The sequence below is a fragment of the Brachionichthys hirsutus genome, chromosome 17, assembly GCF_040956055.1.
Source record: "Brachionichthys hirsutus isolate HB-005 chromosome 17, CSIRO-AGI_Bhir_v1, whole genome shotgun sequence".
Taxonomy (NCBI): Eukaryota; Metazoa; Chordata; class Actinopteri; order Lophiiformes; family Brachionichthyidae; genus Brachionichthys; species Brachionichthys hirsutus.
Window position 1 is genome coordinate 3,052,455 of NC_090913.1, and position 10,808 is coordinate 3,063,262.

The 10,808-nt window shown below is 50.1% G+C and overlaps 1 protein-coding gene across 1 annotated transcript in view; it reads right to left on the bottom strand.

Moving 5' to 3' along the window:
* Positions 1-439: 439 nt before the first annotated feature.
* LOC137906489 (B-cell lymphoma/leukemia 11A-like) overlaps positions 440-10,808 on the bottom strand; it is a 23,660-nt gene continuing 13,291 nt past the window's right edge. Inside the window, exon 3 of the mRNA XM_068750761.1 lies at positions 440-2,415. Within this exon, the coding sequence (XP_068606862.1) occupies positions 440-2,415 (1,976 nt within the window). The remainder of the gene's footprint in view (positions 2,416-10,808) is intronic.

Consider the following 10,808-nt stretch of genomic DNA (forward strand, 5'->3'; position numbering starts at 1 on the left):
ACAGAAACCTGTACACGATATGTAAAACAGTATGTGTGCTGTATGCGGCGCGGGTTCTCATCCCGAACATTTTTATGTTGAAGAAATCAAACGCATCAAACGGCGACAATGTACAAACAAACCCACCGGTAAAAGACACTTGCTCTTTCTAAGTAGCCCAAAACACAAGCATGCTGTCCAGTTACAAAAAATACAAAAAACGTGAAAATTATTGCACAATAGATAGGCTCAAAAAGTTTGATGCAATAGTATTGCCCCCAATGATGGATCATGCATTCAGCTTTTTTCCAGTTGGGGATGGTGACAGGGTGTACTGGGTACTAGTGTCTAACCCAGTTGTCCTTTCCCCCTTGTTTACTGGCTAGTTGCCCGGGGTCACTTTTTTTTAGCCAGGGGAGCCAAGAGAGCGACATAGAGATACCAGCATGCTGCCCTTTGCCTACTCGGTCTTAATGTCGTTTGCTAGAGGGCGGTCACTGTGCCACTTCTTCATGTGTTTCTCCAGGGTGCTGTAGACACTGAAAGGCATGTGGCAGATTTCACATTTGTACACGTCTTTGCCCATCTGTCCGTGGGTCTTCATGTGGCGGGTGAGCTTTGAGCTCTGGGCGCATGCATAGCTGCACAGCTCACACTTGTAGGGCCGCTCGCCAGTGTGACTGCGCCGGTGCACCGTCAAGTTGCTGCAGTTCTTGAACACCTTGCCGCAATACTCGCAGGTGTCGCTGCGGCGGCCATCCTTAGAGTTCGGCCTGCCGTTCCCATGGGGAGTACTGGCTCCGCTGCCGGTGCCGCTGCGTCCTGAAGCCACCCTTTCCCCGTCCAGCTCTCCTGGCGGGGTGGAGAAGCGCAAGCTGCCGTTTTCTGACGAGTGCTCAGACGAAGAGGCAAAGGGCGATTGTCTGGAGTCCCCACCTGTGAAGTTGATGAAGGGCTCCTTAAGCTGCCGTGAGGCGGCGTAGCCTGCTAGCCACTGGGAGTAGACGTTCTCTGTATTTGGGATGGTGGGCGTCGGGGGGTCAAGGTCCTTTTCCACCTTTATGCGCTTGGACAGGGGAGTTAGCAAGCCAGGGCTGTCCCTTCCGCCCAGCAGTTTCCTTGACAGACTGTCTGTCGATAGAGGTCCGAGACCATTGATGGCAGTGGTGCCATCTTCGGCTCGGTCTTGCTCCATGGCTGCGTCCTGATCGCCGGGCTCCCGGGATGAGTTCCGGCGGTGCGGGTGTGGGTGTAGGGCCTCGCTGTTCTGGTGGTGGCGGGCCCCTTCCAGCCGTAGGCTGAAACGATAGTCATTCCTGGCTTCCGCTTCTTCAGCTCCAGGTTTTGTCTCCATATCGTCTTCCTCTCCCTCCTCCTCTTCTTCTTCCTCTTCCTCCTCCTCCTCTTCCTCCTCCTCCTCCTCCTCCTCTTCCTCCTCCTCTTCTCCATTTTCAGATATTAGGCCATTGTTCTCACTCTTGAACTTGGCAACGACGGACTTCAGTGCATCCGTGGCACTTCCCATCAGATCGCTGGTACCGGGTTCGGGGGAGCTCGTGACCGAGAGGCCATCGTCCGACTTGGCATTCAGTTCCAAAGACTTGTTCTGACAGTGCGTCTTCATGTGTCGTTTCAATTTGCTGGCCTGGGTGCAGGCGTGGTTGCAGAGGTGACACTTGAATGGCTTTTCCCCCGTGTGGCTACGCCGGTGAACAATTAGGTTGCTCTGGAACTTGAAGGTCTTTCCACAGAATTCACAAGACTTGGCTTTGAGAGGTGTGCCCGGCTGGACCGCATTAGATATGGCATTAGGGGTGGAGCGTGAGCCAGGCGGTGACTGAGAGGCGGAGAGGGGAGGCGTAGCTGAAAAGGGAGGCTTTGAACCTGGTTGAAATGGCTGCAGCAGCCGTTGCATAGGGTTGGGCCTGTTAGGGGAGAGAGGCGGGGAAGCCCCAGTCGCATTCCCTGCCAGCTCACGGAGACGTCTGGAGAAGTCCATGCTTGGAGGGGCTTCGAGGGGCACCGAGTTCAGCCTCATCACCCTGTCAAAGGCGTTAGGATGGTGGGTGGCCAGGGCCAAGTCATCAGGGCTGAGGTGATGGCGTGGCGGTGGGCTGAACAGTGGTGGCGTTCGAGGGTAACGCCCCTCGCGAGGTGTGGATGACGACTCCCGACCAGACCCGGAGCCTGGCATCCTAAGAAGGCTGTAAGGACTGCCATCTGCCAAGTGAACAGCATGAAGGGGAGGCTGGGAGGAGGCACAGTCACCCCCCATCCCGGGAGCTGCGGCCACTCGGGGGGTGAGGGGGCTGCCAGGTTCACTCTCCAGATAGATGCGGAATCCGTGGGTGTTCTGGGCATGCTGGAGTAGAAACCAGGCACTCAGGAAGGGCTGCTTACACGTGGTGCAGGTGTAACTGCTGGGCTCGTCTTTATCTGACGCAAAAAACACACAGAGAGAAACTGAATTAAAATGTGTCTGTGGAAATGATCAAATCAGACGCGGTGACTTTACAGGTGAACCAGCTGGCATCAGATTCTATTATTGGAATCAGTTGACAGCTCATTAAACTTCAATGGTGAAAGGGAAGCTTTCAAATCTTTAGCCTAATCGCATAATTGCCCAAGTCTTTGGCAATACCTATTGATGATGGGCAATTATGCTATTTAGGCTAACAAAATAGATACAACAAATTATTCCAATATAATTAGAGCGACAAACACAATTCATTTTCCATTCAGTGATTTTTGGCCATTTCCTAAATACGCACCCTATTTCACCACCAATCAAATCAGAATGACTGTCAAGATGGCAAAATAAAGTTAGGCAAAAGCTTCTTTTAGTTTACTTTTTAAGGAAGACTGCATTTTCACGCGTGCAAAAATGTCCATTATAAAATCGTGAACAATCAAATATGCATTTCATCCCGTGTCCACCATCCCACTCGCTTCAAACGGGTGTACACCTGATAAAGGAATAAATAAAAAGAATAATGAGAGGCAGCTCAGGCAGCAAATACGCATTCTGCACGCTTGAGCAGGCAGAGGAATATTTCCAACTATAATTGACTTTCAATAGCACTCGCGTTCGGACCAGAGATTTGCCTGACAATGCACGGCTAATCTCGTTAAACACACTCGTCTCTCCGCTAATGCTGTTTACAAAATGAGTTTGGCTAAAGTGGGACATGTATCTGATGTTGCATATTAATGCCGAATACAAACAAGAGGTCACATGTTAATAAATTGGAGCACCGTTTATCACGCGAAAAGCACATTCGCAGCAAAAAGAGGCAAAGGGAAAAATGGGTATGTGTTTGTGTGTGTGTGGGTGGGGAGGCAGCTAGATGAATTTCATGCATTACTTTTCTATTTCCGATATTTCATGCTTTATGGATTTATTTAAATCCTCTCAGGTGAATAGAAAAGGGAAAAAGAGAAGTGAGAGATATGCAAAATAAGAAGAATCCGACACTTGCAAATTTGCGCCCTGCTTTCATCTTTTGACTCTCTTCTCCTTTCTTCTCTCTCTTTCTTTTTTTCTGTTTCACTGGAGGGAATTTTCTCCGAAGCCATACGGAGACGCCGGAAAACCACGACCGGGGAGAGAGGAAGATATACTGAAGGGTGTGATTGCAACTACGAGAGATGCCCAAGATGGTGGAGGGACAATCCGGCATGTTTAAAGCCTGCTGAGCGTGAGAAAGACAAAAGGGGCAAGGAAGAGAGACAGAAAGAGAAAGAGGGACATTTTGGAGACCAGATGGATGTATTGTGGTTCTTTCTATCTCAGGTGTCCTCGGAAACAGTGCCCACGCCCCCCTCCAAACAATCTCACTTAAGGATCAGAACATGGCATAAAATGTGCACCCAATCAAATCTCCACACAAACCTTTTTCTCTTGACTGAAAAGCGGGGGGGGGGCACTGGTAAATTATGGATCATTACAATTTGCAAAAATTACAGTTAATTGCTTCCACCTGCAAGGGGCTTTGACCCACTGTGGAATTTTTCCATCATAAAAAAGCCATTTGCCTCGCATGTTTTTGCTGCCTCTCTCATGAGCACAAATGAAATGTGCCCGTTGCATCGCCTCTGACTAAATATACGCGTTCCCTGAAAGCGCGGCATCGCGCCGTAAAAATAACCTGGCCTCTCCTCCTCACTCTGCTTTGATTTCCTCAACGCTGCCTCGGTGTGTGAGGATGGCGTGATGGAGTGTGTATGCATGTCACTGCAAAGGACGAGAGGGGGGGGGACTAGAACGTCGTCTTCTCCGAGACAAAGCCACGTCCGTCAAAGGGAAAGACAGCACTGATCATGGACGTGAAGGAAGGAGGCAGGGAGAGAAGTGTGGCGTGAAGGGGACATTCCTAATGACAGCCCACCGCATTTCTGAAGGGCAAAAGAGCCACAACAAAGCCCTTCAAAGCCAGCCGTCAATTAGTTTCCTTACGTATCAGAAACAGCGGCTCCTCCTGCTGTGTAATCACAAATCCATCTGGGGACGTTTGACAAACTGCGTTCACGCCGCAAGCAGCAGTAATCGTTATTCCCACCCAGGGAACGGCCATGTTGGCGGGCACCGGAAGCTACCTAAATAAGCTGCTGCCCGTTGTAGCCGCACTGAGAGAGATGACGAGACAGTCATTCAGAAGGAGAAGAGACATTCTGACAAGGAGTTGGACGGCCTTTAAGTTGCTGTTGTTATTTTTACCGGTCAGAAGAGCAGAGGATTATACAAGGGGGGGGCACCCGATCGCATAAATAGGCATGTCTTTTAATGGAATAAAAGAAAGCTGCCCGTCGCTCCCCCCCTCTCCGTCCATTAACTCCAGGTCTGGGCGCTGACGCCGGAGCGCGGCGGCGCTGGGGATGGCTAATGTTGGATCTCCAGGTCCCTTTGAAATAGGATCAGCAGAGAGGAGAAACCGCACTGACAACCTCTTTGCTGCCATTTCAGAGGGGGGGGGGGGGGGCTTTCGGCGAGAGGAGACAGAAGGAATATCGTGAGAGAGTCGAGTCGGAGGGGTTCAGGAGCAGAAAAGAACGATAATGGCAAAGAGGAGAATACAGGGGCAGAGCACGGAGGGGAGATGTAGAACAGTCAAAGGAGGGTTAACAACTCCTTCAAAGACATTTCAGTGTAACGCAGAGAGGGGGGGGGGCTATTATGATGTCAAACAGACACGGCTATCAGGCAGAGAATATGAGCCAAGGTTCACGCAGAAACTACAAGGCTGACCGGTGAAACAGCCAGAGGGAAGAGTGCAAGGCCTTAAACGGCAGATACGGTTGCGTAGCCGCTGACAGCGTCGGCGAGACAAAGCGCACAAGGCCGGGGTTCTGAGGCGGCGAGCGCACGTTGCTCATGCAGATTGCTCTATTGTTACTGACCCAGCCCCCCCCCAAAAGAAAAGTGTCTCATACACTCCCAGTAAATCACGACTCACAGGCCAAAGGAGTCGCTGCACCAGCCCCACCCCCCTCTAACGAAACAAAGCAACACATGGCAAGACGTGACCGTGACCTTGACCTGTCGTCGGCATGTTAATGACGCGTTCAGGACAAAACTGTCAGCGACTGTCCCTTCCCTCCACCAGGGTCCAGTCCACCGTCCTTCTGATGCCGCGTCCACACTCCCTCAAACTTTCTCTTCACTCCTTCAAACTTCAAGGTTTTTTTTTACGTTTTGTCCTTGACCGAGCCTGATAGCGGGGCCCAATGCTGGCCCGGCGTGACCACACAGCTCTCACTGGTATTGGGACATTTAGCTAATGGAGGCACAAGCTAACGGGATTAGCTGCCATGTCTCCCAAAAAAGGGAGAAAGGGAACGGCACAGGGACACGGAGGGACGCGGCATAACACGGTCATTTCGTGCACACCTGAAAGGTGATTATGCTAATCGCAGGTCTTTGCCAATATTCATAAGTGTTTATAGGCGTCGGAGACGAGCGGGCGCCTTGGGAAGACGAAGGGCTGTCGATACAGCGACTCTCAAGAGTCCCTCAGCCATAACTGGCGTTAATGTGATTAGCGCGCTGTTTATGTCATTAGGGCATTCGTAGTCAGGGATTGGACAGGGGTAAAGGGCAGGTTGAGGAAGAAGAGGGGGCAGTAGCTGAAGATGCTTAGGCACCCATCAGAGGAAATGGGTTGGAGGTCTGCGTGGAAAATCAAAAGAACTGAGGATTTAAATCCTTTGTCGGATGTCCTCGAGTGTTAGGGCGGATTCATCCAACAGTTAATGTCTTATTACTGAAGGAGTGTTATCTCCTAAATATGGCTTATCAGCGTCTATGAAAATAGGACAGGCCGGCTGGCCAGCCTCGACCTTCCTCCTGACTTGCCCATCTCTCTTTTGGACGATGTCTTTTCGGCTTCCAGCTGCACTCGCCAGGGCTTGTACACTCGTGTCTTTGTCCTGGGGCGCTGGACTCAGACAAAAGCCTTGTTTGACCAGCACTTGTTCGTGAGACAAAGCCGGATGCAGGAAATGCGCTTTAGAGAATAGAAACACAGGCAGGTAAAAGAGCAGGCCTTTAATCCTAAATGTTTTAAGATGTACGGTGGCCCTCGAGGGCGTGTCCCAAGTATTAAGTCATCTGCTGTGGCTTCGTCTCCAGTATACTTCTACAGCCCTTACCTTTCCTTCCTCTTCTCCTTCTCCTGAGAGACGGTAAGAGCAAGGGAGGAGCCCATTATAAACAGATGGCACCTACACGGGGGCCAACGGATGCATGCACCGTTCACAAAAGACAAATGCGTGTGTGCGTACGTGCCAGGGAAGTCAATCGCTATATGTTCACACTGCAGCTGGATGTGATGTTATTCAGCGGTTCTTTTTCTCAGATCTTATCTTTTTGCCTTCACATTTGTGAAAAGCATTTGACCCCTAACAGCGTAAACAGATCTGCAGCATGGCCGTGAAGGACAGATAATGCCACTGGCGAGACAATTCATTGTCAAGATGATTCAAATAGTGGTGCAGTTATTCATTTCTTGCATTTTTGATTAACAGAAGTTTGTTTTGTTTTCGGCAGAAGGGAAGAAGACGAAAACGGGATTTGATCACTTTTCTCATTTGTCCTTTAAATTTACAGCATCCTGTCTCCATAGTCGCCGGCTGCTGCGATCCTCCTTCATTCGTCTCCGTCCATGATTCCTGACAAAACGTTCAGATGGAGACATGCTACGTGCATTCTGACGCGGCACCTCAACAGGAATCAGATCTGCGTCTGACAGCTTACGAAAGTGGCGTGAAACAGAACTGAGAAAATCCGATTCCACGGGACAAAGGAATAAAATGTGGTCCGATTTTGCCTGCAGTGTAAACAGTGCTTTTGCATGCACTGACCATCGGCCCACTCATCCCGCCATCCCTCCATCCATCCGTCCATCCATTCATTCCGTCAAAACCCAGCTGGACAGCTTCGTGCTTGGGTGCAGCTTGGTCCGATAGACCTCATAATAGCCTGGGCCGGCCGTGTCTTTGATGCAGATCCTTATTTGCTCTCTGCTTACTGTCGGCGGTGGGAGGCCGCGTGCTGTTGTTTTTCATCTTAGCTCTAATGGCACAGCGAAAAGACCTCTGGGCTTATAGGCTTAACCAGTCTAATTAAATGGGCCATAGCTTATGCAAGGATCCGCCAAGATTATTTATTGAGTTGGGATACAATTCGAAGGATCAAAACCGCCGTCAACAAAAGCCAAGGCTCGATGGAGTCGGCATTAAACAAAGGAGTCGAATCAAAGAAACTCAAAACTGCCAAGTGTCAGTTTAAGCACACATATCCAGGTACATAAGACGACTTAATCAAGCAGGAGTATTTTTAGACGCAGGCAACATCCCAGATGGGCGAGGAGTCTCTCAGCGCTTCAGAGAGGAAAAGACAAAAGGCATTCTGTCAAAGAAAAGATGCGTCTCAATAAAACGGCAGCTTGCAAGGATGAAAACGGAGCGAAGAGGGGGGCTAATGAAGACTAAACCGGAGTGAAATCAAATTCAACAGAATGCACCGCGAAACAAACAGCACGTGCATCTGAAATACAGGCTTGCGACACTCCGGGGACGGCGTCGCTATCTCGCCTTACAAGCTTCATCCTTGTTTGAAGTGCACAGACGAGGAAGGCTCGGTAAAACATGAGGCCAGCAGCCCGAGAGTCGCTATCTCTGCATAGCTCAGCTTGTGACAGGCTGGCGTCCCTGCAGAGAGGATGGCGGGGAACCAGGGAGGTCGACGAGCTGCACATTTCTGCATAAATCTCCAGAGAGATAGCATCAGGAGAAGAGAAACAGCGGCGGGGGGGGGGCAGGCAAGCAGCAGAGGATGATAAGGCCCCCGGAGCAGGGCATTTGACACTGTCAAAACTGTTTCGTCTCTGACTATTGGACAAGCAGAGTGCATTATGGGCTTGCATACTGTTTGCTCTGACGCGATTCGGCCTCACCCGAGCATTTATCTGACCCCCCCCCCCCCCCCCCCACCGCCATCCCACTCTCCAGTCTTCACACACACGCGAAAGGCCAGATAGCACAGCAGCAACGCCGCGCGGGTGAAGACTGAGGGTTTGAAGGGGACGCGTCTGCCGTGATAATCAGCAGATTTACTGCTGAATAGTTTTGAGCGCCACGAGGCGCTATGAGAAACACGGAGGCCAACATGTCAGTCCCAAAAAAACAAGTCGCAGCTGACACTCAGCAATGAGCCCGACCGACTCAAAATAGACGCAAATGCTGTTGCCGCGTCGAGAACGTGATGAACAGAGACCGCAAGACGTCGGAGCAGCCATTTGTATCGATCGCTGAAACACGAAGAGCCAGGGAGACGCGTCCTTTAGATCCTAAAAGCAAGTATTTCTTCTGTTTATGCACTTGTGATAGTTCGTTTAATGCACCATGGCAGCAGCCTGGCCGCTGCACAGGGCTGTGAAGTTAGTAAGTCAAGTGTCAACGCGTGAAGAAAAGCTTCGTCTGTCACCGTCCACATACAGCAATCCTGCAAAGGATTGGACGATTTTTACATCAGGCAGGCTGATAGTTTGCCCTTTGTGTTTGCCTGATCATCAAGACACAAGCAAAACTCACTAAATGGCCAGCAAGATGGTTAAAACCGTCACCACTATCTGCATAGGCAGTTTGTCTAAAATAAATACACAAATTGTTGAAATGCGTCGTTACACACGCGCAAACGCTTCAAAAATGGGATAAATGACACAGTAAAGGAAGAAGCAGAGTTAAACGGTTAAGATCGGATCTGCAGACTCAGACCTGTAACCTCGGTGCTGATGGCGATCCAGACACACACACACACACACACGAGGTTAGAGTCAGCGCTTCTCCATCTTCCTCTCCAGCCTTTACGCAGCTTGAACTCTCCTTTGTTACACTTTCCGCCGCTTCGAAACACACTCTGACGACAGCGCTGAGAGGTTGAAGCGCTTCCATCGTCTACAGACACAAAGTTCCTCCCGCAGACTCTCGTTCAGCTCTGTCTTTTCTCGAGCTCAAGCTACCTCCAGCTGCAAGCACCTGTGAGGAGACACGCGCCGTTTCCACCCCCGAAAAAAAGATGCTCATAGGTATATTAATCAAAAATCGGTAAGATGGATTCTGATAAGCAGTTGTAAACCCTCATTTCCATACTCATGATGGGTTCGTAAACTGCTTAACACAACGCCACGGCTAACGTTGACCTCCTGAACACGCTCACAGTCGCCCCAGAAGCTGTCAAGCATGGGTTGGATAACAACCAAACAATGGCTGATTTAAACACACAGTTATTTTCTGCCCCGTCCTACCACCTCAGGGTGATTGGGCCGGGGCATGTGAGCTTGGGCCAACCATAGCAGCTCGTTATGCATACGAGCCTCGGGGCAAGAAGGGACATGGCACTTTAAAACAAGAGGGCCAGTGTGTTGGAGTGTCCCGTGGCCCAGAGCTGCGGAGGATGAGGGTTTTACATGCATCCCATCTGCTGTGTGTGACTGTGGACACGGTGATCGATTGGTTAAGGAGGCATCAAGAGCCAAACTCTCTCGATCAAGAAGAATGTCAGGGTCCGATGAAGAAGAAGCAGAGACGTGGGACGTGGCGAGGGACGTGCTGGTACATGAGGCGACTTCAGAGCTGAACTTTCAGCTTCCAAATGGAGTATAGTGGCTTATATTTTAGATAAAGGCCCACATATGTACTCATTCTCAGATGTTATATCCAGAGCTCTGTCATAAATACTAAGAAATGAAATTCTCTAATCCGGTAATGTTCAAAGCATGTTTCTGAGAAATAGAGCAATCCTGTAAAGGACATGGCCGCCGCCCCCGCTCCATCCCACCGACATGAATTCATCCAACCCTCCATTTCCCATCCCATTATTAATTAAATGAGGAGCAAACAGTGCTGGACCACTTCTTAGACCGAGCACTTTCCAAATCCTGATTAAAAATGTAAAATGGCCTCATGTTCAGCCCTAATTCAAGCCCTTGAAGGCATTCTGACAGAAGTAGGAAGAGTCATGGGACAGCGAAGAACAAGGTCAGCTATCCAAAGTGGCCTACAAATGTTTCCTGCATTGATCTCTGCTTGGACTACCTTAGACTTCACATCAAGCAGGGCTGCACCTCTGAAAGAAATGCCCCAAAGCAAACGGCCGCCCAATGAAGGGAGCGTCGAGGTCGCATCATTACAGAATGCAATATTGTTTGTCTACGTCAAGGGGGCAAAGAAGGAAGTCTGGTAATACCTACTTGTAACGTCTGCCATCAGACGGATGATGGATGTGCTGTATGTCTGGCCCACAAACAGGAGACGGGTTCTGATCGGTCGTT